Source organism: Colius striatus, chromosome 10 (genome assembly GCF_028858725.1).
Source record: "Colius striatus isolate bColStr4 chromosome 10, bColStr4.1.hap1, whole genome shotgun sequence".
Taxonomy (NCBI): Eukaryota; Metazoa; Chordata; class Aves; order Coliiformes; family Coliidae; genus Colius; species Colius striatus.
The window spans coordinates 7,244,294-7,260,147 of record NC_084768.1 but is presented as its reverse complement, the minus strand read 5'-3'; the positions used below and the strand labels follow the sequence as shown (position 1 = coordinate 7,260,147).

At 38.0% G+C, this 15,854-nt stretch overlaps 1 protein-coding gene across 1 annotated transcript; it reads right to left on the bottom strand.

Moving 5' to 3' along the window:
- Positions 1–3,994: 3,994 nt before the first annotated feature.
- On the bottom strand, positions 3,995–15,719 carry DR1 (down-regulator of transcription 1). The gene is made up of 3 exons (XM_010201343.2): positions 15,400–15,719; positions 9,353–9,516; positions 3,995–6,159 (listed from the first exon to the last, which is right to left on the bottom strand). Exons 1-3 carry the CDS (start codon positions 15,617–15,619, stop codon positions 6,013–6,015), a joined length of 531 nt encoding a protein of 176 aa, XP_010199645.2. The 5' UTR covers positions 15,620–15,719; the 3' UTR covers positions 3,995–6,012.
- Between the last annotated feature and the right edge of the window lie 135 nt (positions 15,720–15,854).

Genomic DNA, 15,854 nt, shown 5'->3' with positions numbered 1-15,854 from the left:
GTCTTGACTTGTCTACTTGAAAGGATCTCATTTCAGTGGTCAGTGGCTTCGTTTCAGATGTTAAAGCTGCAGTGTCTCCTCCCTTTCTCTTGAGAAAGTTGCATAACAGCACCTTTAACTGTTGCACTGAAAAAATAACCTGGAAGGAAACTTTTTAAATATGCTACTGTAACACAGTCAATACCAGAGATTTCATTTTAGGGCAACATCCAATTCTCAATTCCTTTTTCACATGATTAAAGCAGTCAATGAAATGCCTTCTTCCTCTAGGCTTGTCTGCCACTACAGTTCTTCCCCCAGGACTGTGATTCATGCCTTAGATTCTTTTCATCTATAAAGAGAAGCCAGTTTACCATTTTCCCCAAGAGAAAAGTTTGAGGGGTGATTTGTGTCTTAGAACACCAACTAATACTTAGAAAATAGAGCTGGTGGGGGTTTTTTTCCACATTTTGGAAAAAGGTAAGTCACTAACAGAAGTTATAGATGGTTTAGCCTTGGTTTTCACATCCTGCAGAGAGAATAATTACCTTTTCCCATTCAATAAAAAATTGTTCTTTTATTTGGAAGATAAAATATATTAAGATAAAATAACTTGTTTATTAAGCTTCAGTTCTGTTTAAATTTTATTCAGAACCATATTTTTAAAGCAAATTTATAGGCATTTCAAAACATGTAAAATTCTTACAGAAATGAAAACATGATTGTTTCCAACATTTCAAGTTTCAAAACATTAGAACATACTGAAAACAAGTTATTCACAATTTAAGGGTAACAAGGTGAGCTGCATACAACTTACCCAGCAATGCCAGGCAATTAAATTGCCACACATGTAGAATACATAACACCATCAGAGGACAAGGAAGATGGATGGAAGTGCATATTTAAGAAGGAACTCTCTTTAAGTTTTTAATTTTACTTCTCTGAAAAAGAATTGTCTGTGCATGAATAGTTGTACCAATGAACTGTTAGCATTACAGTAAGGGGGAAATTCCTTTGTTGCTCACATTCCTCCTTCACCATACAGATTTTCTGATGTTTTTAGCAGTTTTAGTTTCTGTTGCTGCAGGATGGGATGGTGAACTTTCAGAGTTTTTACATTACTAACACTGCCACTGGCCTGATACACTTAGTTTTCTTTCTCCCATGGGTTTACCTGCTGCCTAATTGAGGAAAACAGTTTCTACCTGAAACAAAACAGAAATAGAATTTGATTTCTAATTCAGCTGTGTTTTTTCACTCAGTGAAAGAATCTAGTCTGACCTCAGTGTTAATGAAACCAAGTCCTGGCCCATACACAGCAATCCCAAACACTGTGCACAGTAAACACAAGTAATTGCTTTCATCTCTGACAACTTTTGTAACAAGTCTCTTCTCTATTACTTGTTCCCTAGATGAGTCACCCTTCCATGAAGTCTGACACAAAGATAACATCTCTTTTCCTACAGAGAGCACCACTTTTTAGTTCTGTAGCATGTGAAAGGGTTGACTTCAAAGCACAGCAGACTGTTCAAATACCAACATTGTTACTCTGGGCAGTGTATCACTCCTATGCCTAATTAGTGCTTGTTAAATGCTTTGAAAATATAAAAGTTTATGATTACTGACTAGTAGCATTATTGAACTAACAGCAAAACTGGACTAATCCCTACTGAAATGAGCGGCAGAATCAAAGTTAGCCACAATACTGCTACTCCAACACTAGTTATCCTGCACGAGGGCTGAGGGGAAACGGAAGAAATCCATTTCCTTCTTTGAAACAAGACAGAAAAAATCTCTGAAGTATCACAAAAGTTAACCACATGAATAGACAGCCTTAAATGTTATCTTTACGTAATTTAATAAGCCTTTTATCAATCTTCACCCTAGGTATGGAAAGCATAGTAGCTGTTCATGTCTGAGACTTGGGGGGAAAGGAAACAGGTTGCACTGTCAGTCCTTACTTGAACATTTGGTTCAGGCTATGGGACAGAAGTCTTTGTGTTATATTCCTGTAGTTGTTATGACAATAAATCATGACCATAAAGAAATGAAATGTCTCCTTCCCCACAATATATATAAATGCATCACCTGTGACATATTTCTACCCTAGGTTATTCAAGTTTACACTAGAGTTACCCACACAGGAAAACCCAGGCTTATTGGATTTATGATGAATGGGCTCTGGCATATCCAATTGGATTCACTGTCTTAACATTTTGTTGCACAATCTCCATTCCTCAAGTATCATCTCAGTTGCATCATGGGACAGTACCACAGAAAAGAACAGCCTCCAATAAAAGCATTCCCTGAATGTTTCTTTCGAGGAATGTATAGCTCTGGCATACTTGTTGCCCCATGCACCCAAGAACTGGGATAACTACTTCCAATGCTGTTGTTGAATTCCCCAGATTACTGATTTCTGCAGCTGTTTGCATGGAACCAAACACATTCATTTAAATCAGGGGAAAAAAAATATTCAAACTGAGCACAATCACCTATTGAAAAGGAGCCTATTATTCCTGATTGACAAGAAACTTTATCTGGCCTCTGCTATGCCTTACTGACACTCCTTTTCATCACTGAGTTATAACCAGCACTCTCCAGTCACAGATGGCTCATTTATGGAGCAGATTTGTTACAACTCCAAAGGATCAATGAGCTGGGCTAATTTATCTGTAAGCAAAGTCTGTCTTAACACTGGCCAGTATTCGACTGATGTGCTCTCAAATGTTTAAGCTGCAAAGTAAAATGTTTCTATCTTAGACGGGTTACTAGTGTAAAACCAAAAGTACATTTAACCACTGTATTCTTAACTTTTCATATTACACTCCTCCTACCACACTGTTTTGTGCATTGTTTACACAAAATTGCAATCCAACACTGGGAGACACACATTTCCGAGTCAGGGGTTTGCTGTTTCACAATAATCTTTAAGTCACCTGATGCCCTTGACTTGGCATTGCTTCACAAGTCTGAAAATATTAACACAGGAATTACTTCACAAAGTCCTCTCTAATGGAGGTACAATGTTTTTTACAAAACCAAGAGAATCATTTATAATTGTGGCTTTTGGAGACTTTTTCCACTCTTGCAGAAATTCTTTTCATGTTTCAACACTAAACCCAACCAGCCACATTGAAGTAGTGAACTTCAGACACCATTTTAAGTATCTGATGTTTAAAATCCTTAAGACACTTCCTTTAAAAGTACCCCAGTGTAGTAAATACAACTATATTAATTACCCACAATGTCATGCAGCCATACGCTTTATTGAAGTAACAGAAAAGAAAGGTTTTGCAAGGAAGTCACTTAATGAAAGCACTCTGAAACAGACTGCCAGAATCATTATGGAAAACCCACAAATAGTATAATCAACTCAAAGTTTAAGAAACAGACACGTCCCTATACATGTTTCTTCTCAAAGTAACAATACAGTTCACTAACCCTACTTTACCCTCTATGTATCTGGTGTATCAAAAAAACCAGCAATACCACAAATTCGGAAATCTCTTGTCCTCACTGAGCAGCCAGTACATGGAAGCACAATAGCAAAGTGATATAAAGTTCTGAGTTTGTTGAAAGACCAGTGAAGATTCTCCCCCTGCAACTGCCAGAGTTTACTTTCCATACTTCAGATGAAATGGCTGAATAAGTAGTCCCTAAACAAGTGTATCTACATTAAATGAATTCAACAGGAAGCTAACATATATTCTTATTTCCCCAGCCTCTGCCTGTGGTAATTCACCTCATTAAATTGAATATATTTCAGTAAGTTATACCTGATCTACAGGAGTCCTGTCCAACTTTTCAAAATGCAATTCCCAGGAGGAACAAGAGCAAGTCAAGCCCAGAAATCTAGTTTGCAATCAGTAACAACCCCAGTAAACAGCAATGCCATCTGACAGCACTCAGATTGTAAAGACCTTGGTCACAGGAAGTGTTCGATGGGTTAAAATAACAGCAATGTTTTAGTCTTAATTTTATTCTTTCTGAATGCAATGAAGAAGACAGACTATTCATTAAATATAAAAGCAATTTTATAAAAACACATCAGAATTTTATTGCTTGAAGAATACAGCATATGAAAAAGCACAACAATGTCCAAAAGAAAGGTCACAAGGATCCAAACATATTACACCATACGTACAAGATGCAGTAAAATGTTAACCTGAATTCTGCATCAGAAAAGAAAGGTGTGAAAATATATGTAGTAATATTTTAAAGGAAAAGACTCATTTAAAATAGAAAATGTGAAGATGTTACAGTACAAATTAGAAAAGCCAACACTGCACATTAACATTGTATCACTAGACTAGATTTTCTACCTTTGGTACTTAAACCTTTACAGAAAACCACTTCATGGGTCAAACCTTGCCTAACATATTTTGTTATTAAAGGTTTTTAGGTTTGTTTTGTGTTTTTAAACTTAAACATTCAAACAAATACTTTTCTGAGTTTCCACTGCATTAATGCATTCAAGGAATTGTTCACATTTATTCAATATGCAACTTAACGTATCTCAAATTTAAATCGAGTCACTATGTGACTGAGATCTGAATATCTGCCAATTGCACCTTCCTCAGATCTTTAAGTAAAAATGGGTACACCATTTTCTGTTTGCATCCTTATGTAAACAGACTGCTGCAGCCCCCCTCAAGAATTCCAACTAGAGCAACTTGCTGAAGATGTAAGTTAATAAAATACACATTGTTAGAGAGCTAAGGGATCATCCACAGCAGCATGCAAGTGGCTTTTCTAGTCTGCTCAGATTAGTGTACCAGAAGATATGCCAGTATTACTTCAAGTAACACATTAAAAGTCAGCAATGGACACTACTGTGCTTTATTTCAATACAAAGAACAGCTGCTCATCCATTAATCAACAGAATTTTCAAATCAATTCTCAAAAAGACTACTTTTTGTTCCATGTTCCTTTCTGTTCCATGTATTGCTGATGCCTCTCGGGGAACAGTTTATCAAAAACTTGGACTTACCTATGAACCAATCTGAATAAAGAAAATGCTATCTTTCAACAAGGTATCTTAGCAATCAGGTCGCAATCTAGTCTGGAGAATGTTAGCATTATACTGACAAAAATTACTAATCAAGGTTAAATAAATTCCCTCTTTCATGGTATGCATGCTCTTAGCTTCAGCTTTCACCTTGAATAGGTAATCATTCACAGTTCATCGATGGAACTGCAACTATTTTGTTTCATCAAGTTTCCAGCGTTATATTTCAACAATATGAATAGATCTGGACTAGAAATACCATCAACAACAGTTAACATTAAACTGGAGTGAAATAACAGAAGAGTTAGTTCTTCAAACCAGGCAGTCTCTGAAGTGAAACATTCAGTTAGGACTGTCAAAAGGATGTCACGATAAAACCATGGGTTTATTTTTTTGACCCCTATACAAAAAAAAGTGACTGAATTTGTACAACTCCTATTAAACACACCTTTTCCTACCTTGGTGAAAATGTATCATTTTCAAATTTTAACAAGTGTGGTACTTGAGCATATATAATATTTATTGCCATATACATCCTCATTTTAAAAAGAACTAAGAAGTCAGACTCTGCTAAGTTGAACTCTGCTTTTTTCCCCACTAACAAGTCATCTCTACTGTACCACTCCCCCAAAAACAATTAAAAATTCGAAGTAAGATTTTATAGTTTAGTTAAAAGGGAAGAAATGCAAATGTGGATTTAGAGCTTTTTGTATAAATCTCACTGTATTTTATAAACTTGTTGTTTATTGTAACACTGTTTATTGATCAAATAAATGACGCACTGCTATCTAAAATTTCCATATACACCATTAAAAATCCGAAGTTGATATGATACTGAACCTTAAATCTTCAAGAGTTCAAAAAAAGACATTTTATACATGTACAGCACACAACAGCAGACACCCCTAGAATACCAATTGCCAGTCCATGATGCATACAAACTTACAGGTAAGCATTCATTTCACTGTTTTCATTGTGCAGGAAAAATATTTCTTAGTAAAGACAAACCCAGCTGGTGAATTTCAGATATCATCTTCATCATCTTCATCCTGAGAGGATCCTGCCTGATTGGATGCACTGGCTGAGGCAGCAGCAAGCTGCGCCTGTTGAGCTGCTTGCTGCATCTGTAGCCATTCCTGCTGAGCCAGTTCTGCTTGCTGTTGTCTAGCCTAAAGACATAAATTTAATTGTTAAGGCCATATACAGCTCGTGAAGAATCTCTACAGTACCTTATCTTTAAAAGCAGTTTTATCTGCACCAGTAGATTTCTTTTGTATAATTAACTTTACATAGAAAAACACATCTAGAAGTACCTTAATTATTTGTACCAGGATGTTTAGCTATACTCTCTCTTCTGAAGGGGCCATCATCTGGAGGATTTACAGTCACAAGAAAAAGAGGGAAGAGCTAGAGTACTTAAGTTGCATTGTAAGGATTGTGCTGAACCACTTCCTAACAGAAAAACCAAACTGAGGCAAAGCAATGGAAATTTTAGGCTTCCATTTGAAATGATCTTAACATTTAATCACATTTTTGGAAATGAGAACAGCTATCTTTGTTGATTACAAACACTAAAAATTGCAATTATGAAACCATATAATTTTGCCACAGAGGCACATATTATTACAAAAACATAAACTAAGCCATTATCTTACTTTGCTAAGCACCTTTGGAAAATAAAGCAATGTAAGGTCTTCTCAAATTCAGGACGTGGATTTCTCTAGCAAAGCCATCCTCAAAGTACAGTCCCTTACTGAAAGGTACAAAATGTTCTACCAAAACACTTCAAATGTTCAACTGGTGACCTCTCATTTTTCTATCCAGAGTTTTCATTTGTTTTTCAGCAACTACTGGTTTTTTCAACAGTAGACTAACCAATTCTGCAAAAGTTAAAATTTCTATTTCTATTCTGAGTGAACAGGAGGAAGAACTGATTAGAGTCAAAAATCTTCAGTCTTCTTCTCTACTTTTACAAGTCATCACTAAGACTAATAATTTATTTTCTAATCCCACTGTACTCACTGAATTTTCTTTTTTTTCAAAGCATCAACAACTTTTGCAGTTTTGCAAACTTCACGATGTCAAAAGATGATGCTTTGCAAAACCATCAAAACCACTTCATCTATTGCAAAGTGAAAAAGTGAGTCTTATTATAAGAAGTATCGTATTTCCTCAGTTAGCATTAAATGAAAATACTTCTACAGATGCAGAAATCTCCTCTCAATGAAGACTTTTCAGTATTTCAAACTTCAAGTGGTAGTGAAGTCACACGGGTTGGAAACCAATTTAATGCACTGTGAAGTTTAAAACAAAGGAGGACAGCAGCATCTGTACACATAGTAGAGGCATAAATATTTATCACACACATGATAACATTAGGGTTCCCTACTGACCCTTCTGCAGTTAAGTTTACTGCACCCTCAATGAGGTCACACACATGCATGCACCAGGAATCAGCAGCTCAGCACTTGACACTGGATGAAGTGCTTTGTCAGTGTCTACCCTATCACTTAGCCATTTCAAAGATGAGAAAAAAAATCTATTGAGCTGTACTTACTAAGAAGCTTTATAAGCATCTGGTAAACTTAACTCATTTACTGTACAGATGAATAAGCTGATGAGGAAGCTTAAAAGAAGCCCCAAGTCTGTTAAAGCCCTTATCTTGCAGAGAAACTCAAACACGCATGAACACTGGGCTAAGCCATTCCTCTAACTTCAAATATTTGCAGTCAACAAAGCTTTAGGCATCAAACATTCAAAACATTAACAGGCAAGTATTTTAAAAGTAGCGTGATAAATCAGCATTAGTGTCACGCTCTAGAACAGCACAAACAAACACGCACTTGTGTAACTACGCTGAAGAACAATTAGAGTAACGGCAACAGCATATCACAACTAGTATTTTCAGAAGGTGAGACTCCCAGCTTTCAGTCTAAGCAAAGTTTTTTCCACATTACCAAAGATTACTTTAGAAGAAAAAAATCAGTAACACGATTTAGTCAAACTTGCACGCATTGCCTTAATTTAGACATTAAGGCCCAGTATTACAGAATGTGAAAGGAACATAGCTTAAGAGGTTATGGTGTGGCTTACATAAAATAGCCATGTTGTCAGTATTTTAGAGTTTAGCTTTTATGTTACTCGGGAGCTCGTACTCCCTTAACACACCTTACTTTCGCTGCTTTTTTGTTTTGTACACCATGTTTGTTTTGTACACTACTTGAACAAATTAGTAAGGTATCAAACCAGCTGCTATTTGTAGATCTTTGAATGCCACTACACTCAAACAAAACTTAGACAGACGTGAATCTCTTGTAACTAGTTCACTACATGCTGACAATAGCTATATGGGATGTTGAAATTGTAAATGCCTTAAAATTCCTCATGCAATTAAGATTAAAATAGTTGGCATGCTGCACTATCAAGAACAACAGTTGTGAACTGCTTCAGTGAGATACAAGTATAGTGAATGTTGCAGTAATCAGACATGATAACATCCAACTGAATAAGCATTGTCACCAGAAGAAATTAAAGTAAGTAAACTGAGAAAATAAGACTCATGCCTTGGGTAAGAGGAAAGAGAAATCCAAGATTATTTTCACATAACTTAGTTTAGAGAATGGTCACCTTGTTAAACTAAGAGAACAGCAGAGAGAAAGATGGTGTAGAAAGAAATAAAACTGGCTTTTAGTCATTGAAATTTGGACATGTTCACAAACTATTTGGGAAAGCTAGGAGGAAAAAAATCTGGGATAATGGAGAATGTGTGTGTGCCTCTACATGCACACAGTATTTACAATCAAATGCTTTTCCTATACCCAAATTCCCTCTTTAAAAAATTATACATCAATTCACTCAGTCTTGCCAACAGTAAAAGATGAAGAAGAAGGACAAATTAGAAACTTGGAACAATTAAATATTTCATTCAAATGCTAGGAAATAACATTTGTGTAACAATTTGTGGCCAGAAACAGAAAAGATACTTTCACTTTTTATAGCATCAAAACTGGTCGTTTCCTAGAACGCCACCTGTCATTCTTTTCTTTCCTCAGCCAAGTAATTCTTAATGCATTCTATACAGTAACAAGAAAAAACCTAAGTAGCAGCAAACCCCCATATTTTTAAAACCTATAGTATAAAACCTGTCTGTATACAAAGTCCCATATATTGAACAGAAGTAACAAATAGCAACATCTTATTTGTTGACTTTCTCCAATTCAAACAGGTCAAGATCAATAGCATATTAGATGCCACGGCAATTGACAAAAGGGATACTTCCTGAGCTGCACACAAGTGTTTGTGGCACTAGTTCTGCAGCATTAGCTATTCCAATCTCATCAGTACAAGTATTGCTTCACTTACTTTTGCAAATAATTCCTGTTGCTGCCTTAGAAGCTCTTCTTCCGGAATGCCGAGGTTCTCCAGGCGCGAACTGGCCTTTCTCCTCTTTAGTGCTACTGTTTTGCATTCTTGTAAGACTTCTTTTACTTCACTGATATAGGAGCCAAACCCCAAACTTTCTAGTGCTAGAAGGAATGAAAACACATTATCTCTTACAAATCTTTCAATAATAGGTATCGATTCATTAATTTAAAACATTTTAAAAATAATTTAAAAGTTTTATCACTTTTTTATCATCTGTGTTGGTAAGACCTGACAACTATTTTCCCCATCTCTTCTCCTATGTCCTTTAAGAGTTTATGTTTTCAGGCACTAAAGTTAGTCAAATACAATCCAGTCTGCTCTTGCAGAGGGTTCAGGTCTTTCAGACATATTTTGCCAGAGACAGGCATTATTAAAAAAAACCATCTTTCTCCCATCTTCTATTATCATAATCAGTCAGAATTTACACAACTTAGAAGTCCCTGCTATCTGAATTGTTAAGCCCTAATTTCTCAGGGGTTCTTTGTTACAAGTCTTTAGTAGAAGGTAAATTACCAACTTTTAACAGAGCAAAATAATCATAGAATCACAGAATGGCAGGGGTTGGAAGGGACCTTTAGAGATTATCCAGTTCAACTCCCCTGCAGAAACAGGCTCACACAGATCATTCATTGAGGCAAAAATCAGTACTATTACCTTAGACCTATGAATCTGAGCTTTTGTCTTTCAACATTTAGATTCATATTTCAAGTGCCAAGAAGCTAAAAATGCATAGTTCAGTACATTAAAAAATGTATTAGTTCTTTCTTGTTTTGTTTCTCAGCAGAAACCCTTTTGTTTATCTCCACAAGAAAATGTACTCAGGAGATACTATCTTGCACTCTTATTTGCCCCAAGAAATCTGAAATGCAGCTACATCCTGCAACAACAATTTTTTTAGAGAATGTAAAAGTCAGCAAGGACAATAAAAAGCCCATTTAGAACATACAACAAAAGCACACTCTGCTTCCTCATTCACCATCTATTACAATATGCCTCCAACAGGTGCACACACCCCAAAGTGGAATCTATTACAGATTATGCTAGAAGTATCACATAATCATCAATTACACTGAAAGCAAGTCTCAGTTTAATATAACACCTGTTTAATTTCCAGTATTTTCACGAATCAGAGTTATGGAATAAAAGTTGTAACCTTTACCTTCCTTTCTTTCAATTTCAATCAACAAGCTAGTCAAGTACTGCACAGCAGTAATCAGTAACTTCTTATAAACAGGCTCTTCATTGCACTAGCTCAAACTATATTCTAACATTAATTTTGTAAGCAACATTTTCCTATCCATAATTATGGTAGCATGCCATTGTATCATACACCTAAACAGTAACTCAAAGGAATCCTTAAAGTTTTCAGCTTCAAACCTGCATTTAAGGAGACAATTAATACAGTCTTCAGCCTGGTACAGTGCAGGGCAGCTGTTTAGTCACCGAGGACTAGCAGTCCTTTTAACAGATTCACTTTGGCAAGTGAATTTACACAATACTTCTTAAGAAAAATAAAGTTAAAAGAAAAACTGATTCAGAGATAATTAATTTACTCCAGAGACAGTATGCCAGACCAGCCTCAGCCCACACAGACACACTGGAAACACTTTTTTTGATTTCCCCACAGTTTCTACAAGAATTACCAAAAACCTTCAGAAACTCATTAAATCCAACCTCAGCAGATAGAAAGCAAATCCATGCCTCATTGTTCAAAACTGGTTGTCTAAGCAGTCTATATAAGAACTCATTCCATCTTAAAATGTATTCCGTAAACTACCTAAAGTCATAATTTTTTAATAGAGGTATAAAACTTTAAAAACTCTACAAGTCTAATGGCATCCTGGGATGCATCAAGAAGAATGTGGGCAGTAGGTCAAGGGAGGTTCTGCTCCCCCTCCACTCTGCCCTGGTGAGGCCTCATCTGGAGTCCTGTGTCCAGCTCTGGACTCCTCAGCTTAAGAGGGACAGGGAAGTGCTGCAGAGAGTCCAGCACAGGGCCACCAAGATGATCAGGGGACTGGAACATCTTCCTTATGAGGAAAGGCTGCGGGAACTGGGGCTGTTTAGTCTGGAGAAGAGGAGACTGAGGGGGGATCTTATTACCATTTATAAGTATATAAATGGTAGGTGTCAGGAGGTTGGGACATCCCTTTTTTCTATAGTAGATAGTAACAGGACAAGGGGTGATGGGATGAAGCTGGAACACAAAAAGTTCCACTTAAACATAAGAAAAAACTATTTCACCATGAGGTTGAGGGAGCCCTGGCACAGGCTGCCCAGAGGGGTTGTGTATTCTCCTTCCTTGGAGGTCTTCACGACCCACCTGGACATGTTCCTGTGTGACCTGATCTAGGTGAACCTGTTTCTGCAGGGGGGTTGGACTAGATGATCTCTAAAGGTCCCTTCCAACCCTACCATTCTATGATTCTATGAAGACAAACTATCATAAGAAAATCGTATGTGTTCATTAAAAGAACATTCATTGTGATCAGCATTAGCAACCTGCTGCATCAGAATATGAACGACTGTCGAATCTGAAGTCAACATCAGATTGTGTTCTTACAGAAATTTTAAGGTGGCCCTTAAAAGAAAATAGATTAATGGAAAGAATTTACAGTTATGTATTGGATACAGCACACTCAAGGAAAAAAAATCCAAACGAATACGTGAGATATAACCAAGATGGATTTGTACCATTGTTAAAAACAATGAAGCTATGAAGAACAATATATGAACCATAGGTGTAGGTTATCAAAAGTCTGTTAGCTGTGAAATTACTTAAGAAATTTACTGTCCTCTTGAAACACATCAAGGCTTTACAGAACACGTGCACAGAAGGAATACAAATCCCTTTATAGCACCATGCTGCTAAACATGGGACAAGTGATTACTGCTCTAGCAGAGCTACTGTTCCACCAATACTCAAGAGTATCTTTCCATGTCTTGAGCCTGAAATCTGAAACATGTCTACTCAGACTGATGAAAATTTGATATCTTACTGAGGCTAGAATGATCACACCAAATTTAAACAACTTAATCTGAAAACGCAGCATCAGGAAGGAAGTGGAGGTGTCGCTCGTATTCACACACACCAGATGTCAACTATCCTTGCCCCAGTTTTCCTCTCACTCTTACACACTGCATGAAGGTGCAGTCCTCCAATTAATCAGTAAAGCATAATTAGTTCTACTTTTGTTTTGTTTACACAATCAGGTCATTCATATTTGAGATTGACTCTTTATGCTCCTTTCAAAGAAAAATATCTTCCAACTCAAAATCCCAAGCGTTATCAGCTGCTTGGGTTTCTTCAATATTAAATGCTAACATAAACACTGTCAGTATCCTAACAGCATGTGAAAAGAAGCTACAGGGTTTACCATCAATCCACAGCTTACCTTATTGCACAACAGTTTTATGAAGACCAAGTTATCAAAGTAATGTTCATAAAAATGGTGATTTAACATCTCACCATTTTCAGAATTCAATGGAAGTTTAACTCCTCATAAAAAGCCTGCTTTGTCATGACTCATAACTACCAAGGGAAGCTATTTTCTGTTCCAAGATGGAAGAATTTTCATTTGCTTATTGAAGTCTTAAGACTCACAGTTGTGTTCCTGATGGTGGGATCCAACAATAAACATGGACATTATCTTCACTTACAAGTGCTACATAGCCTTGATGCTTTTGGGTACTCTCCAGGGAAGCTGCTTTGTGTTTTATCGATAGCAGTGACTTCTTGGCATTGTCCAAGAACATCTATCAAATCAGCTCTCTCACGAGATGCAAAAAGCCTCTCCTTTCATTTCCCTGTGCTGTTGGTAACACTGTGCCAGTTGAGTGTTTGTGCTGCCACACACTGAAACACTTCATCTACCTGAAGCATTACCCAGTGGGAGGGGCAATTCTAGCTCAGCACATAACCACACAAACATTTTAATAGCACTGCAAAGAAAGAGGTATCTTAAGCATCACTGCTGCCAAACACATAAGTACAGCAACAGAGTGCAGTTTCACGTTACCTCTACTATACAGTCCAATGCAGAGCATCTATTTCCCTTTTCTCCTTCACAGTGAAATACCCTTTCTGCTCCTTCCTTCCAATCTGGTAACTCCTTAGTTACAGGAACAGTTAGATCAGCAAACTCACTTGACAGAAAACTGTGCTCCCCTCAAAAAGCTATAGGGTCAGTTTTATCAGCAACTGCGGACTGCAACAAACACACTTCAGTTACTTACTTTGTCATTATCGTGGAGCGACTTTGAGAGGCAGTCAAAATAGCAAGTATCTAGATGCATGAAGATGAACAAAGATGCTGAAATACTGTACCTATATACACATAATCAGTTTCTAAAACTAGCAGTCTAAATTGCTAGAGATCATCTGCCAAATGACCAGCATTTGAAAGATCCCAAAAGATAATAGTAGCAGAAATACAAGTCCTTCTGTTTCCAAAGCACTACAAAAATGGATAAATCTCCAAAGTTTTCCTTAGAGACATATAACTAAACTCTAAAATCTGGTAGCAAAAAGACATAGAACCCAGCAAAATACTTGGTGTGGGGCCACCCAGTGATGATATGTGCACACACATACATACCCACACACCTTTCACTTTCAATTTGTTTGCAAAAAAGCCCAAACTAACGTCAGGGCAGCAATAGCAGAAATCGCCTCTAAGGAGACCGTCACTACTGGGCAAAAAAAGCTTAAATACTTGAATTATTTATCATCCTCAGCCTTCAAGATCATGTCTATTCAAGTTTTAAGAACTGAGCTTCAACATTTTGGTGGTCACTTGAAAAAACTATCTATGTATTAAGAAACATCATACCCAGTCTGTTTCCAAATGCAAGCACAAGTTTTACTCCTGATCTGCCACGATGGAGATGTTTTGCTACATTTTCAGGTTTACATGTATGTTGTTTAATATTAAAGCTCACACACGCTACATTTTCTTTTCCTCTTCATTACCTAGTCGAGTACTTGAAACTCTTCTGGACTGTATTAACTTGCTCACCAAGGGAATTGTTTGTTTGTTTGTTTCCAACAGAACATCATCACAAATAAAAACACAAGTTGGTTTTTTTCAACTAACTTGACACCATCACAGTCCTGAAAATAGTTCTACCACTACCATGCTATTACTAAATTCTCTACCAGGTGGCAGAATAAAGTACTCTTTTCACTATTACTGCTACAAATTTGCTTGCAGCAGACACTGCTATGCTTTGTTTAAGCAGCAAAGCAAATGACTCCTGACAAGAGAAACCTATGGCAGGGCTCAAGGATGTTGCAAGGAAACTCCCTGTTTGTGGAAGAATTAGAAGTAAATGAAACACAGAAGGAGAATTCTCCTTTTATTCAAGCAAGGGGAAGTGGAAGCCAACAGCAGAAAAAGATGCAAGGTCATACAACATATTTCAATGTTTTCTACAACAGATACAAACACTTGCTGCTAAAACAATCGGATTCCAACAATAGCCCTAGAGGAATACTTTACTCTTTATAGGATCCAGACAGGTCGAATCTGCATTAAAGCCTGGGCCTCACATACTCAATTACACATCTTTTGTCAGTCACAAATTAAAAAGATGCTGAATAAATTCAGGATCTTAAAACACACTGTAAAAGAAATCCGTTTAAGTGTTAGAAAAAGCAGACCTTGTTTCACAGGCACGAAAAACATGAATGGATTTATGTGATGACTTCACTTAAATCATCAGAGACATCTGTGAACTGCAAAATGAGAGCTGGTCCTGAGCACGCTCAGCAGCTGCTATAACCACACAAAGACAATCTTCCGTGGCAGTGCGACTGACAAGCCAAACAACACTCTCCCTCCAGACCTTTAAAAGACCTCCGCCTTTTGACTTCTATATAGCTACAAGAAACCAAGACGGAAAAAGTCGCAACGGGACAGAAGTGGCACAAAGCCTGAATAACCCGTGGCGTACCGGGCAGCACACAGCGTCTGGAAGCTTACCTTGTATGACGTGCTCTGGGGAGATGGTTTTCTTCTCCGATTTGTTGCAGATCTCGTTGGCCTCGGAAGAGATGAGGTGGATGAATTCTGTGCAGCAGTTTACCACCAGCTCTCGGGCATCATTTGCCACGCGGACGTTGGGGAGCGTTTCTTTGATCATCTTGTTGATGGCAGCCCTGGGGATGGTGAGATCGTCGTCGTTGCCCGACGACGAGGCCATCCTGGCTGCCGCTCGCTCCCCGAGAGGCGCTCAGTTCCCGCGCGGAGCTCCAGCGCGCGGGGAGCCGGCCGGGGGCGGGCGGGGCCGCGGCGGGCGGCGCAGCGAAGGGGCGGCGCCGCCGCTGGCCGAGCGGGCCGGGCCGGGCCGGGCCGGGCCGGGGACCGCTGCCGCGGCGCCGGGAAGCGCTGCTCAGGCTCAGGGCTCCCTCGGCCGCGGCGCCTGCCACCGCCACCTC